Source organism: Ostrea edulis, chromosome 7 (assembly GCF_947568905.1).
Source record: "Ostrea edulis chromosome 7, xbOstEdul1.1, whole genome shotgun sequence".
In the NCBI taxonomy this organism is placed as follows: Eukaryota; Metazoa; Mollusca; class Bivalvia; order Ostreida; family Ostreidae; genus Ostrea; species Ostrea edulis.
In genome coordinates, this window is record NC_079170.1 from 51,861,976 (window position 1) to 51,879,870 (window position 17,895).

At 35.7% G+C, this 17,895-nt stretch overlaps 3 protein-coding genes across 9 annotated transcripts in view; 1 reads left to right on the forward strand and 2 right to left on the reverse strand.

Moving 5' to 3' along the window:
- LOC125654314 (putative helicase MOV-10) overlaps positions 1-1,921 on the reverse strand; it is a 42,891-nt gene extending 40,970 nt beyond the window's left edge. Inside the window, exons 1-2 of one of the 2 annotated variants that reach the window (XM_056144699.1) lie at positions 1,197-1,352; positions 971-1,041 (exon numbers count right to left, since the gene is read on the reverse strand). The gene's annotated coding sequence lies outside the window, so the exon portion shown is untranslated. Of the gene's footprint in view, positions 1-970 lie in introns of both variants that reach the window. The other variant, XM_056144700.1, reaches the window with a different exon arrangement.
- A 4,396-nt stretch (positions 1,922-6,317) lies between these two features.
- On the forward strand, positions 6,318-7,085 carry LOC125656435 (uncharacterized). The gene is made up of 2 exons (XM_048887040.2): positions 6,318-6,678; positions 6,799-7,085. The coding sequence occupies exons 1-2, from the start codon at positions 6,447-6,449 to the stop codon at positions 6,936-6,938; spliced, it is 372 nt and encodes a 123-aa protein (XP_048742997.2). The 5' UTR covers positions 6,318-6,446; the 3' UTR covers positions 6,939-7,085.
- Positions 7,086-9,010: 1,925 nt separating this feature from the next.
- Positions 9,011-17,895, reverse strand: part of LOC125653239 (SRSF protein kinase 3-like) — a 41,942-nt gene continuing 33,057 nt past the window's right edge. For 4 of the 6 annotated variants that reach the window (XM_048882603.2, XM_048882606.2, XM_048882605.2 and 1 more), the window contains 5 exons: positions 15,872-16,228; positions 15,513-15,592; positions 14,447-14,554; positions 11,836-11,998; positions 9,011-11,672 (listed from right to left, as the gene is read on the reverse strand). In XM_048882603.2, coding sequence (XP_048738560.2) covers positions 11,467-11,672; positions 11,836-11,998; positions 14,447-14,554; positions 15,513-15,592; positions 15,872-16,228 — 914 coding nt within the window. In that variant the 3' untranslated portion in view covers positions 9,011-11,466. The remainder of the gene's footprint in view (positions 11,673-11,835; positions 11,999-14,446; positions 14,555-15,512; positions 15,593-15,871; positions 16,229-17,895) is intronic. The other 2 variants (XM_048882604.2, XM_056144702.1) reach the window with 1 other exon arrangement.

Here is a 17,895-nt window from a genome sequence, read left to right on the forward strand (position 1 = left end):
CAGCGAAAAACCTTTTGAATTTGCATGGAATATACAAGTTATACATAGATCATTGTACTACATGTATCCATACAGGCTTGTGGGATTTTTTTTAAAAAAATTTCTGTTGTTGTTGGTTTTTTTTGGTCTTTTTTTTCTACTCCCAACTTATTCTCTTTAGAGAAGTCGAGAGGCATAGCCTTCATCGACTTCTCTTCGCAAGCATTCATATTTTGATTCTGGAAAACGTGTAAATGCCGGAGTCGGTGACGGTTTATGCTTCGACCGACGTTTCGACTCAGATGTGCCTGGATTTACGCAATAGACAACTTGTTTTCAAACATTTAGCAGTAATGCACAAAACCGTCACAAGGAAATCAACACTTACTTGCTTTTAATCCATTTTCAACATGTCCCCTGTCCCGGGTTTACGTTAACTGGTCTTGGGAGTTGTCAAAATAGGGGACCAGTTAAGAGAAAGTAAACAGAGTTGTGATTTAAACCGGGGACAGGGGACATGTTGAAAATGGATTAAAAGCAAGTAAGTGTTGATTTCCTTGTGACGGTTTTGTGCATTACTGCTAAATGTTTGAAAACAAGTTGTCTATTGCGTAAATCCAGGCACATCTGAGTCGAAACCTTGGTCGAAGCATAAACCGTCACCGACTCCGGCATTTACACGTTTTCCAGAATCAAAATATGAATGCTTGCGAAGAGAAGTCGATGAAGGCTATGCCTCTCGACTTCTCTAAAGAGAATACTCCCAACTATTTTTTCTTCTATTGTTTTATGATTATTTTCATTAGTATATGTATATATGCCTTTGAATTTCTTCTTTCTATATATTTTATCTTGTTTACATTATATAACTACATAAAATATTGTTTAAATTAATTAAATCAAGCAGTCCTGATAAACAATTTTTATTGAATGACGAAACATCATCAAACTGCAGATTGAACTTTTCAGAGCCTCCTGCTAACATTACTTATCTTTTTCAAAGTATGAGAGGGTTGTTAAAGATATAACGCCTGCTCCCATATATGTATCACCTCACGCAGCCTAAAAAAAAATAGATATCAAATATTACTACTTATTTGTGAATTCGGCATAGACCATAACATTTGTTTCGAAACAACATTTCCTTGGAAATGTACTTTTTTTGTTTTTTTTGTAAATCTCATTAATGAAATAACATTTATAATCAAGCTTTTTACATCCATCAGACTTCAATTATTTTCTTCCGATATTGTCGTTATTAATTTTCTCTTTCTTTCAAAAGGATATTCCTTGGAATTTCAATGTACTTTCATTTTGCGGGAAATTTTACTTTATAATCTTCCGCACGTAGAAGAATGATAATTATTAATTCTTACCATGTTTATTCGTATGATAAAAATAAACTTTAAAGCGAATGTAGTGTTTGCGTTGTGTGCTCTAATGAATAAGATGGAGGAAATACGAGTCTGTTCGGCCTCTGTTTTTTAACATTAAAGAAACCTCCTAACCGTCCTTTTAGTCATTTCTTGTTGATTTGAGATTACGAAAAAGTTTATGTTCTTGCAGATTATTTCAATTTCATACCTACAAATCCAGGATTGATCTACGGCACCAAATGTAACATGAAGGTAGGGAATGCAACGGACTAGACCGGGATTCCCGTTACATTTTAATACCGTGTACACACTGGTTCCCGTTACTTTTGGTGCCGTGATATCATCCCTGGACTTACAACACAGGTACTAAATAATAACAGAAATAAGTGCCTGTGACTTGCAGGTGAAAGTCCTGCCATGGGCAAAAAACTCTGTCTTCGAGGGCGAAAACAATATAGGGAGAGTGGAATGTAGCGGTCAAACTGGTTCGATCGCCGGTGGCCAGATAGCTCATTTGCATGTAAAGTACCTGAATAGAGATTCAATGGGCCCAGGTTTCAACTTTGCATGATTTCTAGTCAACTCGTACCCTGACCGACTCGTACCCAGGTCAACTCGTACCCCATAGGTCAACTCGTACCCAAAAGGCAAAAGTCATCTCGTACCCAAGAATCTGCCCATAATGCAATATATCTATGCGCATATAAGTGACATATCGCTTAGGTACGAGTTGTCATCAATTGAAGAGGAGGAGTCAACTCGTAACCAGATTCTTGGGTACGAGTTGACTTTTACCTTTTGGGTACGAGTTGACCTGGGTACGAGTCGGTCAGGGTACGAGTTGACTAGTCTAGGTCACCTACACGTTTGTCAATGCAGTGTTCTACGAGACAAACGTCTAGGAGCATTCTACGATAAACATTTACACTCCATAACGAGGCTTATCCGAATTCTGATAAAGCAGCTGATTGGTTGATCAATGCATAACGATGACGGATGCAGTCGAACAGAAGATAAACAAAGTTTTATCAGATTTAAAAATCGAATTCTCACTGAAACCTTTACAGAAAGAGTGTTTACTTAAATTAGCAAATAGGTCAGACGTGTTGGCAGTATTACCAACAGGCTATGGGAAATCGCTATTGTATACGATTCTACCGCAATTAATGTTTGAAGAAGACCTGCATAGTAATACTAGTTCTCGTAAAGTCAGCATAATTCTGGTCATATCGTCACTGGTTTCTCTAATGAAGGACCAAGTTTCGAACTTCCAAAAACTCAACGTTTGCTTTCTTTAGAACAAGCGACACATAAACTGACATTTGGAACAACAGTTGTGGTCTTTGTTTTCTTCGGTGTTGCTTTCCGTTTTTCGATAGCGCCCCCTCGCGGTGTAATAATTTTAAATAGAACGCTCCAAGGCGTTTGAGTGGGAAGTCAAACGGCTTGTGTGACCTAGGCTACGAGTTGACTTGACTCCCTTTGCATGTATCCCGGTCTGATCCGTAATTGCATTTTCTCCCTTCCTGTTACAAACTCAAAAAAAAAAAGGTCGGGCATATTCCCTCGTCACCACAGGTGCTTGTGGACAGGATTTCCGGTACCCCCCTTCTTTTATTTTTAAATGTTCAATTCCTTGGGTATTTCGGACGTATTTTTGAAAAAATATGTAACTTCAGAGTTTATCTATTTCAATGGAATACACAAATCTCGCATAGAAACCGTTTTTAAAAATGTCATATCACCGATCATAATTATATTATTTTTAAAAACGGTTTCTATGCGAGATTTGTGTATTCCATTGAAATAGATAAACTCTGAAGTTACATATTTTATCAAAAATACGTCCGAAATACCCAAGGAATTGAACATTTAAAAATAAAAGAAGGGGGGTACCGGAAGTCCTGTCCACAAGCACCTTTGCTCGCCACGAGTGTCAACAAGCTTTTGACATTTTGACCCTAAAATCATTATATTTCACTAAGCTATATGTGAAGTATCAAATTGATTGATCATCCACTCTGCAAGTTTTTATCTATAAGAACTTAAACATTTTGACCCTAAAATTAATAGAGTTCTCCCTCTCTTGATAACAATTTTAAAGCAACATGTGAAGTATGAAATCAAATGAGTATAAAATGTAGAGTGTGTACAAGCTCTGTGTTACACACACATAATCACCCGCAAACGAACGAGCCCATAATTGAAGATATGGAGACATAAATCATGTCTATCTCTACTGTCCAGGAAATCTCTTTGTAATGCTTTAATTCAGTGTTATATTGACTATGCATGTACATCGTGGTACGAATGTTTGACTGTTAAAAACTACAGATTATTCAAAACAAAGTTATTAGATTTATCCCCTAGAAGTAGTATCAACGCTGAAATATTTGAAAAGCTGGAGTATTTAAACATTAGCAATAGAGTAAAACAGCTTCGACTGAATCACGTTTTTAATATTTTTAATGAAAAATGTCCAGATTATTTAAAAAATAATTTTAGAAGAAATTGTTCATCCAGATCAACTAGATCAAGTAAGCTTAATTTCTTTTTTCCAAGGGTTGAGAAAATGGAATCAGAAACTTTTTATTTTAACGTCATCAAAGACTGGAACTCTCTCCCTGATCAAATAAAATGTATAAACAATAGATTTTCATTCAAATCTGCAGTTAAAAAAACATTTACTCAATGAAATGAAGAAAATGGCAGATAGTGATTTCTTGTATTATTGATCCACATTGTCTTGTTCATACATAGTTATTACAGTTGTTATTTATTCCAACACTTTTCAATACTCAGCACTGTTGAAATGTAAGATATTTAAAGCATTCTTATGTGTTTCAAATCAATGTCTTTCAATATCTTTTTGTTTGTATTGTTTTATTATGCTAATAATGATAATATATTGTGTATGTCATATTATAAGATCAGAAGGACCCCATTGGAAATAAGCTATATGGCTTTCATGGGTTATCCTTGGCATAGGCATATACATTAATTTACTCACTGTGCTGTCAAATAGCTGTTAAAATTTACCTTTTTATCTTATGTATTTAACATCAACTTTTGTTTTAACTATGTGTTCCTTTGTGATATTGTCTTGTATTTATATTGTATATGTGCCTATTCCGAAATAAATAAACTAAACAAGAGGCCCATGGGCCACATCGCTCACCTGAGTCACCTTGGTCCATATCAGAAGATTTTCCATATCTATTTGCATGTAAAACTGTAGTCCCTATTATGGCCCCAAACCTACCCCTGGAGGCCATGGTTTTTGCAAACTTAAATCTACACTATGTCAGAAAGCTTTCATGTAAATGTGAACTTCTTTGGCCCAATGGTTCTTGAGAAGAAGATTTTTAAAGATTTTTCCTATATATTTGTATGTAAAATTTTGAACCCCTATTGTGGCCCCATCCGACCCCCAGGGGCCATGATTTTAACAATTTAGAATCTGTACTATATCATAAAGCTTTCATATAAATCTCAGCTTTTCTGGCTCAGTGGTTCTTGGGAAGAAGATTTTTAAAGATTTTTCCTATATATTTGTATGTAAAATTTTGACCCCCTATTGTGGCCCCATCCAACCCCCGGGGACCATGATTTTAACAATTTATAATCTGCACTATATCATAAAGCTTTCATATAAATCTCAGCTTTTCTGGCTTAGTGGTTCTTGAGAAGAAGATTTTTAAAGTTTTTCCCTATATATTTGTGTGCAAAACTTTGATCCCCCCCTTGGGGCCGCATCCTATCCCCGGGGGCCATGATTTGAACAAACTTGAATCTGCACTATGTCAGGAAGTTTTCATGTAAAAATCAGCTTTTCTGACTCAGTGGTTCTTGAGAAGAAGATTTTTAAAGATTTTTCCTATATATTTGTATGTAAAACTTTGATCCCCTATTGTGGCCCCATCCAACCCCCGGGGCCCATGATTTAAACAAACTTGAATCTGCAGTATGTCAGGAAGCTTTCATGTAAATCTCAGCTTTTCTGGCTTAGTGGTTCTTGAGAAGAAGATTTTTAAAGTTTTTCCCTATATATTTGTGTGCAAAACTTTGATCCCCCCTTGTGGCTCCATCCTATCCCCGGGGGCCATGATTTGAACAAACTTGAATCTGCACTATGTCAGGAAGTTTTCATGTAAAAATCAGCTTTTCTGACTCAGTGGTTCTTGAGAAGAAGATTTTTAAAGATTTTTCCTATATATTTGTATGTAAAACTTTGATCCCCTATTGTGGCCCCATCCAACCCCCGGGGCCCATGATTTGAACAAACTTGAATCTGCAGTATGTCAGGAAGCTTTCATGTAAATCTCAGCTTTTCTGGCTTAGTGGTTCTTGAGAAGAAGATTTTTAAAGTTTTTCCCTATATATTTGTATGTAAAACTTTGATCCCCCCTTGTGGCCCCATCCTACCACCGGGGGCCATGATTTGAACAAACTTGAATCTGCAATATGTCAGGAAGCTTTCAGGGAAATTTCAGCTCTTCTGGCCCAGTGGTTCTTGAGAAGAAGATTTTTAAATGACCCCACCCTATTTTTGCATTTTTGTAATTATCTCCCCTTTGAAAGGGACATGGCCCTTCATTTGAACAAATTTGAAAGCCCTTCACCCAAGGATGCTTTTGGCCAAGTTAGGTTGAAATTGGCCCAGTGGTTCTGGAGAAGAAGTCGAAAATGTGAAAAGTTTACAGACAGACGGACAGACAGACAGACGGACGCCGGACAAAATGTGATCAGAATAGCTCACTTGAACCTTCGGTTCAGGTGAGCTAAAAACTAAACTAAAAACTAAACTTAACTATACGGTGTATCATCAGTTAAATGAAAATAGTTTCGAAGATATCATTAATTCAATTATTGCACGCATCAAATCTATCATCAATTGAATGGAGCAATAACAGACTTTTTTTTTTATTGCGTGACCTTCATTACAGCAGCACCGATTTTCCCGTTTTGTTTTATTTCATTGGTATAGAGTTGACGTCATAATCAACATTTCTTATTATGACGTCACAATAGTCGTTAACATCCTCTGCGTTGCGAGTTGCAAACACAGCATATTCACAACTTGTAAAGGTGATGATGGGCATTATTCAAAGTTGCTTGTCTAAAAATAACAAGGTGGGTGTCGTGGAGTCTGAGGAAAGAGAGACTTACCAAATAGTACGACCTCCCGTGGTGACAGATGAGTTGTTAGAAGCCAAAGGAGGAGTGACCTTCAGTCTGACATTTGGGGCCTCTGGAAAGCCCAAGCTTCCACCAACTCGTATGGTGAACGGCCCAAAGGAGGAGAACTTTGAAAAATGGCGAGGTATATATTTCATTGTTCGACAGAGTGTAAATTTTCAGAAACACAATTCGTAATTGTTTAACTAGTACTGTACACGTACATGTAATTTAATTCAAATTTCATTTATTTTCCAAACATTAGTATCCCAAGAACAACTTCAATTAAACAAGCAGAAAAGGGCCGAAGATAACAGAGAGAAGGAAAGAATCCAAAAACAAATTGAGACAGCACAGAAAGAGATGGAGAGATTGGAAAAATACGCCAATCTCAAGGATGAGTAGAAAAGGGATTTCAATAGACTGTGCATACTTACATAGTAAATAATTGTTTGATTATTGTCCAACAGAGATTACATTCTTATCATACCATGATGTTAAAAGAAAAAAGAAAAGCATCAAAATGACGCCAATATCGTTGTTGTTGTTTTTTTTGGGGGGGGGGGGGGGTATTATAGTCATATACCTGAGAGATAATGTATTTATTTTTAATATAATGTACAACCCTGGTAGCTGACTTGTGTTTTCTTCTGCTAAAGTAGATGATTCATCTGTTACATTGAATTTGGAGCTCGGTATAAATGCAGCAATTGACTTGAGGCGCGCATCAATTTAGTTATTGCTCTCATCAATTCAATTGATGAGCCCATCAATTATTGCCAGTAACAAAATCTAATTTGGAGCACGGTATAAATGATGCGTTGATCTATTTAATTCAATTGAAGATATCTTTAATTAGTTACTATTTTATATCAGGAAGTGCGCACATATTTTTTTTTCCAATGAGAGCAACAATTCAATTTAGAAATCATTAATTAAATTGTAGATATGTTGAATCGAAGATATCTTTAATTAGATAGTTGCTCTCTCTAAAAGAATTATTGCGCGCATCAATTGAATTATTCAGATATCATTCAATGGAGGAAATCAATTATATAATTCAATTATTGCCTGCATTAATTGAATTGTCATCAGGTCAAAATAGACTAACTGCTTCCAATACTGCATGTGCACTATTAATCTCATCATGTAAACAAAGTGACTCAGGCGAGTGTTATAACCAGTGTGGGTCATGTGTTCAGAGTGTATCCAATATGGCTGATCTCTATATCCAGTGTCTCATGCGTTCAGTGTGTATCCAATATGACAGATCTCTATATCCAGTGTGTCTCATGTGTTCAGAGTGTATCCAATATGACTGATCTCTATATCCAGTGTGTCTCGTGTTCAGCGTGTATCCAATATGACAGATCTCTATAGCCATTGTGTCTCATGCGTTCAGTATATCGAATATGGCTGATCTCTATATCCAGTGTGTCTCGTGTTCAGCGTGTATCCAATATGGCTGATCTCTATACATGCAGATAACGCAATATTATAATGATAACAAGATGTCCTTGGGGCCACAATGCCCATTCTCGTAAGATTAAAAAAAAAAAAAAAAAGATCCCCTATTATTTGCCCCTGTGACCCTTACCTTCAACACCATGATTTGAATACACTGGAATATGCACTACCTGAGGATTCTTGCATATTAATATTTAATCGTGACCCTGCCATTCTTGAAGAGATTTGTTTCCTATATATTCTCATGCTATCCGTTACTGTGCCTACATCTAAACCCTGGGACTCTAGTTTGAAAAAATAAACTTAATGGGGTACTCTACATCGTCACAATGGCCTTTTAAAACATGGATGAAAATATAAATATCAGCAATATTTCCTATCCATTTAAAAAATCATTGCCTAGTTGAGTAGCTCAGTACGTCGACTGCTGAACGATAAGCGACAGAGCTTTGATATTTCACATGCGTATTCCTTGTGACAAGACCTTTCCGTGGGTACCAACATTTTTGGCCCCGTGACCTTGGAGTTTGACCTACTTTTTGAAAACTTTAACCTTGCTAATAACTTTTGAACAGCAAGTGATAGAGCTTTGATATTTTACGTGAATATTCCTTGTGACAAGACCTTTCCGTGGGTACCAACATTTTTTTACCCTGTGACCTTGACATTTGACCTACTTTTTGAAAACTTTAACCTTGCTAATAACTTTTGAACAGTAAGAGATGGAGCTTTGATATTTCACGCGAGTATTCCTTGTTACAAGACCTTTCTGTTGGTATTGAACCTTTTGACCTTGACCTACTTTTATTTTTTTTTTTTACATTGGTCATAACTTCTAAATGGTAAATATTAGAGCTTTCATATTGTACATGAGCATTTCTTTTGACAAGATCTTTCTACTGGTACCAAGATATTTGCCCTTGTGACCTGGCCATCTTTGGAATTGGCCATTATCGGGGGCATTTGTGTTTCACAAACACATCTTGTTTAATTTTATAAAAATGAATAAATAAATTGGTGAACAGTTTATTTAGACATAACACAAAACACAAAAATGGACTGTTGAATCAGTCAAGAGTTATCTCCCCGTTTAAACAAGTACAACCCTTGTATGAAGCTTAATTCGACCACCTAGTACACTGCAGCACAATAAAACTGCCACAAACCAGAGGTTTGACATTCAGCTTGGATGACTTTATATATTCAGCTTCATGTCTGAGACCCACACACTTCTGCTGCTTGCAAAAGCTCTTTATACATGCTATAATACAAAGAAACCATATCATGAGGATATTGTTACACATCTTTCTCCTCGTAAATGTTTGCTATTGCATTACATACATCAAGTGTATATACCTCGGTTATGAGTTCGTCAATAGTTGATAAAATTAGCATTAGAAACACAACAGAGTCGAGTTCTTGTGGCACACAACTTCTTCTGTCTGTCAGGAATGTTAGTGTTGACAACCGATTGTCTAACAGTTCTATCACTACCCAGTCTATATTGCTACACGTTACAAAATAGTGTCAACCAAAATGCCATTGAATCATCAGACAATTACAGGTCTCCTTCTATCAGCTTTCTGCCACCATTAACACTTTGATCTCTAATGTAAAATTCAAATGGGTAAACATTTTGATGGCAATATCATCTGTCTACAAATGAAAATTATAAAAGAGAGACAAGTTATACACTAAACATTGTCATAAAACAGTACTCTATTTAAAAAAAATCAAAAGAAGCAGAGTTTGGAAAAGAACATGACAAATTCATTTGAAACAAAATTACTGAATATCACTCTACATGATATGTTGCAGGAAAATCATTACCAATCATGAGACAATCATTGCACTGTAACATAATTCTGTATGAATCATTGACAAGCATTCTTAAAACTAAAATGAATTTGGGGTGAAAAATAAACATGGAACAGGTCAAATATCCTGAAATAATGAAAATTACTATTTAACTCCTACTTGGATAACAGAAGACATTTTACTGGAAGATAATTTTGCTATATTATACAACTTGAAAAAATTCTGACCATTCATAACAAAATTCAAGGGATATTCTTATATGTCGTCAAAATGTAAATAAGTTACAATACAGAGGAATCAAAAGATTCTTGATGAAAATTGATCTCTTGCTGTACAGTATGTTTAGACTTCCATCACTGTGTACAATTACTTATGTATACACATAGAAAAAAAAAAAACTAACAGCAAACTAGAAAACTCTCTGTAACTTGTCTGTATATCAGGCAGAAATGAAGCATAGGAGAATCATGAAATTATAAAAATTCCTGCACATTTTCCTACATCTTGTATTTGCTATAGAAGTGTCTAATCTTTTATCACATTCATATGGACTTTAAAATTAACAAACATACATGCATGGCAAATAAGGGTGAAACATTAGCTAAAATTTGTAAACGTTTAAATGACCTGAAAAAATGAGTCCATTGATGCAAATTGATCTTTCAGGCCCTGAAATGCTAACATTAGCATATTGTAAATTGTTTGGGATGTCTAAGCTTTTCTCTTTCCTTACTTTCCTAATTCATTCATTATGATTAGAACAAAAATAAAAATAAAATAAACTTGCGATGTTTTTGTTGTTGTGATTTAAAACTCTAGAGAACTTTCCCAAATTCATCCCCAGGGTTCATCACCAAGTCTCAACTTGCACAGTAATCAACATGTGATGTAAATCAAAGACACCAACAACGGAATATACAAATATAATCCGGAGTACGCATTTTTTTTTTTTATTGTTATCAAAGAATTAATTCTCTTTTAATTCTAAATCCATTACCTGGAATGAAAGCTAATACCTAACGTTATTTTTTTTAAAAAAAACTGTCTCCATGTATATTTTTACAAGTTATCTTTTTTTATTTTCAAAATATGAAATAAACTCATTTCTGACATAAAACATCAAAATACTGATATAGAGTGTCATTTAATTGGAATAGGACACAATACAATACTTAATTTCCTTCTACATGTACATTAGCTTAAACAACTTTCCAGTATTGTTGTAAACGGCTAAAATCATTCTTGTTTCTTCAAAATTTCACGTATTTACACAAAAGTACAAAAAGCTTTTCTAAAAATTGTAAATCACTGTTTAATTGTTTTGTCGTTTCGTTTAAACATTTTGAAAATGTTTAATTGAATGAATCAAAACATTCTCGTTTACACATGTAATAGTTTCACCCTTAATGGCAGATGTTCATATAAAAGTTTTCCACAGGAAAAAGGTTAGTGAAATAAAATACTCTGTGAAATCATCTCCAATTGTTCATTAAAACAAGGGAGAGAGAAAGAGAACCCAGACTTTAGGAACAAGAGAAGACTATTTCTTAGACCTCCCTTGTCCCAGGTTATCTCCCTTAGTATACAGCTGTATGTTATCCGAGTCCGTTCAAAGCGTGGAGAAGCTCTAACCGAGAAGTGTTTGAGATTATGACTGTTCTACATCCTTGGTGTCTTTCAGCCAGGGGTGTTGTAGACATTCGGCTGCTGTGGCACGTTTGGTAGGATCGAATGCCAACATGGGTATTAAAAAGTCTGTAAAACTGCGGGCCTCTTCCTCTTCCCATTCATACTTTTCCATCAGAACGTCAAGAAGACCCCACGGTTTTAACTTTGGTATGTTATGAAGTTCACCTGCAGAAAAATGATTGAAAATCTTCATTACAGAGCCATGTTACAAAGTGAAGAAAACGAATGAAATTCATAAAATGTCATTATTTCCTTAGCAATCAGTCAATGAATCTATCAATCATGAAATTTCAAAACCATGCCTATACACAGAAAAAAACCAACAAACCCCTTCTGTTGAAGTATCTCCTGGATTTCTCGCCTCCTAAGCAAATCTCTCTTGGAATAGGACCCAACAGCTCAATAATATGAGCTAAATGATCATCATTACGACTAAAGTTTTCTCCGGAATTGGGCTCAAATAAATAATCCCCCGTTGCCAATTCAAATGCCTACAAATTAAATGACAACATAGAGGATTAAATAAAAAATTGTACCTTTAAATAACTAAAATTAGATGTTAAATTGCTTGTATACACGCTACACAAACATATGATATTACACTGAGGGTTCAGAAACACTGAATACTCATAAGATCGTTTTTGCCAGTCACAGCATGGCAAACTTCAAAAGTTGAGAGTTATAATTCTGTGTTTACATTCTACATGTACATGTATCTACATATTCAGCTTTCAAATATAAACATTTAGAGTAACAAAATTATCCAAATGTTGTAGACGGTAACAGAAATTATCAAGAGGCCCATGGACCACATCACTCACCAAATCCCTGCTGTTGTTCAAATGTTGTGATTTTCATAAGATTTCTTTTTCAATCATTATTCTCATGAAAATTTTGACTCCATATTGTGGCCACAAAAGGCCACTATATAACTGAATTTAAATTCACACAACATGGGTATGCCTCAATACCAATATGACTAACATGACCTTGCTGTTCTGGAGGTCAAGGTAACAAGGTCAAAGATCATAGTATGAAATGGAAGGTCTTGCCATACGAAATTTATATACATAATATGAAATCTCTACCTTAAAGATTATTCAGGAGATATTGGATAGGTTTAGTTTTTTCTTAAAAGTATGTAAAGCTCCAAGGTCAAGAGGTTAAAAACTGGTGTCATAAAAAAAAACCGTCTTGTCAAAAGGAATGCATGTATGGGAGTCCTATCACTTAAAGACCCCAAAAAAACACCGTACGGTTGCTCCACGGATCACTGAATGTGGGCGGAGCTTATCCATGGTCAATGTTATTTACCTGGAATTTGCAAACGTCAATCGACCTAAGCTCTATTGTTAAAAGTTTGATTGACCAGCGGCTTATCATTGATTGCAACACAGGTAAAATTTGGGGGCGTTAACTTAAAGTTGGGTCTTTAACATTCAAATTATGAGTAAGGTCAAAGTTTCAGACTGACAACATAAAAACAATATGCTACCCCAAACCACAGTCGCAAAAAAACCAACAACAAAACTTGAAGCCACGCAACTTGGAACATATGCATTTCGATATGATTTAGTGTGGCCCTGCTAATCTTGAAAGGAATTTGTTCTATTTGATCTCCTTTTGTGGCCCCATTCTAACCCTGGGGCCCCTGAATTGAACAAACTTGAATTTGCACTACCTGTAGATACTTGCATATTAATATGACTAATTATGACCCTGCTGTTGTTGAGATGATCTATAAAGATGTTTCCCTATAAATTAAAAAATAAAACTTTAGATCCTCTATTGTGGCTCCACCCCTAATTCTATTATTAGCAGAACGAGCAGAAATTTGCTAAAAGCATTTCTATTACATTTCTTTTTTTCAACAGGCCGTATTCAATATGACCATCAATGGTATTTTATAATACAATAAGTGAAGGCATCGCAGTCTCTATTGTCTTAGACCAGCAAATCCACATGAAAATCGTATTCAGAAACAGTGCAACGGGTCCACAAATCCTTTTACAATGGACTGAAGAAAACTTCTATGCTTATAAAACAATCGTTTTGGAAATAGTATATGATACTGTATATATTGTATTTCATTTATTAAGTGCATGGAAAAATCAATGACTTTCCAAACAATTAAAAACTTTGGCATTTTTCTTACGTAAATTCATGTAGTATTTTCATAGTAACCCATAATGCATTCAATTCATTTAGTTAATCGGGTGAATAACAAGTCATGCGGGTACTTCATTTGGCATGCAAATTTATTTTGATGTCAGAAAATATAGTTTCCTCAACCAATTAAGGGTACAACATCCTAAAATTGAAGTCTTTTGCAACACCTTAGTTTGTTATACATGTATATACAGTATATGACGAAGGAGAAGCCCGAGATTCCCAACAACCATCTCAAATTTCTGCAGCAGCAAATCACTCCAAGACCTTGAGCAAGTTGTTGTTAGATCTGTGTGTTTCAAAATATACACATGGATCAAAGAATCTAATTTCACATTAGACTGACAATTTACAAATCTGACAGGCCCACTGATTTCTGTTGATGATGTATACAAAACTTTCATTGAGCCTGCATTGCTGTACAAAGTATTCTTAATAAATGTATATTTGATGGGAGGTTATATCTTACTCCTATTAGTAATAACCATACTTATTTGCAGGAGGGCTATTATCAGTAACTTACCATACACGTGGTACTCCACACGTCTGCTGGCGGACCATATTCTGCCATTATCAGTAACTTACCATACATGTGGTACTCCATATGTCTGCTGGCGGACCATATTGTCATTATCAGTAACTTACCATGCACGTGGTACTCCACATGTCTGCTGGCTGATCATATTCTGACATTATCAGTAACTTGCCAATACACGCGGTACTCCACATGTCTGCTGGCGGACCATATTCTGTCATTATCAGTAACTTACCATGCACGCGGTACTCCACATGTCTGCTGGTGGACCATATCCTGCTCCTATCAGGACTTCCAGGGCTCGATACTGACGAGTCTGGATGTCATCGGTAAAGTGTATAAACTGAAAATAAAGACAGTAAATGCTTCAATGGGAATATTCATTCAACTACGGTCAAATTTAGACTAAAAATATTTGTATACAACAAGATTGAACAGTGTAAGATTTGTTCATCACTTTGTATGTATACATCAGACATTGCATTCCACTCATGTAGTCAAGGTTATATGTAGAGATGTACCGATTGTCGCCGACTTTCGGTTGCTATAACTGAAACTATGTGAATAATCGATTGTCATTTTGAAAATTGCCCACATTGGTATTTTTGAAATAATACGAATATTTCAGCCTTGACTTAGCTAAAAACAAAAATGGCTGACGAAGCTGAGTCATTCGATAAGAAGAACAACAAAAGGTGAGAGATCTGTCTCCATCCCGGGAAAACAAAATTGTAAGTATGGGATAATAAACTGTTTTAATTTCTTATGATTTTATTCTCATTATAAAGATAATTTAGGGTAAAAATAAAGTGAATCTAATACATGTATGCCATAAATTTAAAATGAATGAAACTCAATTATTTTTCGATTAATCAATCAAAAAGGTGCATCCGATTATCGATTAATCTTGCCCATCACTATAATTTTAAGTATGTATGTTAATCCAACAATTCTTATTATCTTCATTGATATTTAGATAAATCATTCTGTAAACAGACTACATAATCAGAGCTACATGTGCTGATTGCAATACGATATTTGTCAACAAGGACCCAGTTGTACAACAGTTAGTTAAGTCTAATTGACAAGAGTGTAAGAATTAATTAAGCAAGTCACAAACTTTAGTGCTCCTGGGTCTGGAGCTTTAAAACTTCACCGAGTACCTGTAGATTCGTATTGTCATGAATATCAATAACATCGTATTAAATTACTTCTTGTGAGCCCATTTATGGAAATAAATCTCTGTGTGTGTATCACATGCGAGTTTGTATTACTGTGAAGAAAACAGCATGCACACATACCGTCCAGCAGGCATTGCCCAGATCTGCTATTTTGACAGGTATCTCACAAATTTGTCGCACTGGATCCGGTCGATTTTTGTCTGCAATAATTGAAGTGTGGTTAAAATAATTTATAATTGATTTTCCAATACATAGCTATACAAGAATCAAAGGCTCAAATCCCCCCACCCCATTCCTCACCTGATGAGTTCCCCCCGCCCCATTCCTCACCTGATGAGTTCCCCCCGCCCCATTCCTCACCTGATGAGTTCCCCCGCCCCATTCCTCACCTGATGAGTTCCCCCCACCCCATTCCTCACCTGATGAGTTCCACCCGACCCATTCCTCACCTGATGAGTTCCACCCGACCCATTCCTCACCTGATGAGTTGCTTTTTTCACTGGGAGAGGAGCTGTGCACTCCAGGACTCTGAGACCGTCGTTGATTCTCATCTGTAGACCCCTCCTCCATCGGGTTACCCTCACCCCCCACATTATTGGATTCACAACACTCCTCCTGCTCAGCGCTGGAGTTTCTATTGGTGTCTACCTGAGATTGAGTTTCACCGTGTCCATTACACATGATTTCATTTGCTGAATCCTTGATGTTTATAGTCACTTCATTGTCATTGTCACCAATTGCGGGGTCCATTATGTTTGGGACACACTTAGTTTGATTCTCAATGTTTTCAGAATTTTTCTCCTCTTCTATTTTCTTCTTTGTGTCTGGGGACTCTGCTGTGAATAAATAACATTGTATATATGGAATTTAAAATCATTATGAATAAGTTTTTCTTTCTTAAAAACAATGGTCAAAATTTATTTTATTTTCCATGTCTTCCACATACTGCTGTAACCCATGTTTTTTTCTAATATGGTTTTGTGTATTTCAAATGACACAAACTTCAATACAAGAGGCCGATGGGCTTTCACAGTCAATTTGGTATCAGAAAACATAGAAGTTTTAAATATTGATTGTTTAAGTAAGCATCTTTAAAACTCTTTAAAATATGTTGTTTTAGCTGTGTTATTGTTGTGAGATTGACTCTGGTTGATACGGTTTTATGTGTTGTTTTACCAGTATTATTGTTGTCTGATTGACTCTGGTTCTATGTATTGTTTTACCTGTATTATTGTTGTCTGGTTGATATGGTTCTATGTATTGTTTTACCTGTATTATTGTTGTCTGGTTGACTCTGGTTGATACGGTTCTATGTGTTGTTTTAACTGTGTTATTGTTGTGAGATTGACTCTGGTTGATATGGTTCTATGTGTTGTTTTAGCTGTGTTATTGCTGTGAGATTGACTCTGGTTGATATGGTTCTCACTGTTGTTTTAGCTGTGTTATTGCTGTGAGATTGACTCTGGTTGATATGGTTCTATGTGTTGTTTTAGCTGTGTTATTGCTGTGAGATTGACTCTGGTTGATACAGTTGTATGTGTTGTTTTAGCTGTGTTATTGTTGTGAGATTGACTCTGGTTGATATGGTTCTCACTGTTGTTTTAGCTGTGTTATTGCTGTGAGATTGACTCTGGTTGATACAGTTGTATGTGTTGTTATAGCTGTGTTATTGCTGTGAGATTGACTCTGGTTGATACAGTTGTATGTGTTGTTATAGCTGTATTATTGTTGTCTGGTTGACTCTGGTTGATATGGTTCTGTGTTGTTTTAGCTGTGTTATTGCTGTGAGATTGACTCTGGTTGATATGGTTCTCACTGTTGTTTTAGCTGTGTTATTGCTGTGAGATTGACTCTGGTTGATATGGTTCTCACTGTTGTTTTAGCTGTGTTATTGTTGTGAGATTGACTCTGGTTGATACAGTTGTATGTGTTGTTATAGCTGTATTATTGTTGTCTGGTTGACTCTGGTTGATATGGTTCTGTGTTGTTTTAGCTGTGTTATTGCTGTGAGATTGACTCTGGTTGATATGGTTCTCACTGTTGTTTTAGCTGTGTTATTGCTGTGAGATTGACTCTGGTTGATATGGTTCTCACTGTTGTTTTAGCTGTGTTATTGCTGTGAGATTGACTCTGGTTGATACAGTTGTATGTGTTGTTTTAACTGTGTTATTGCTGTGAGATTGACTCTGGTTGATATGGTTCTCTGTGTTATTTTACCTGTATTATTGTTGTCTGGTTGACTCTGGTTGATATGGTTCTATGTATTGTTTTAACTGTGTTATTGCTGTGAGATTGACTCTGGTTGATATGGTTCTCTGTGTTATTTTACCTGTATTATTGTTGTCTGGTTGACTCTGGTTGATATGGTTCTATGTATTGTTTTAACTGTGTTATTGCTGTGAGATTGACTCTGGTTGATACGGTTCTATGTGTTATTTTACCTGTATTATTGTTGTCTGGTTGACTCTGGTTGATATGGTTCTATGTATTGTTTTAGCTGTGT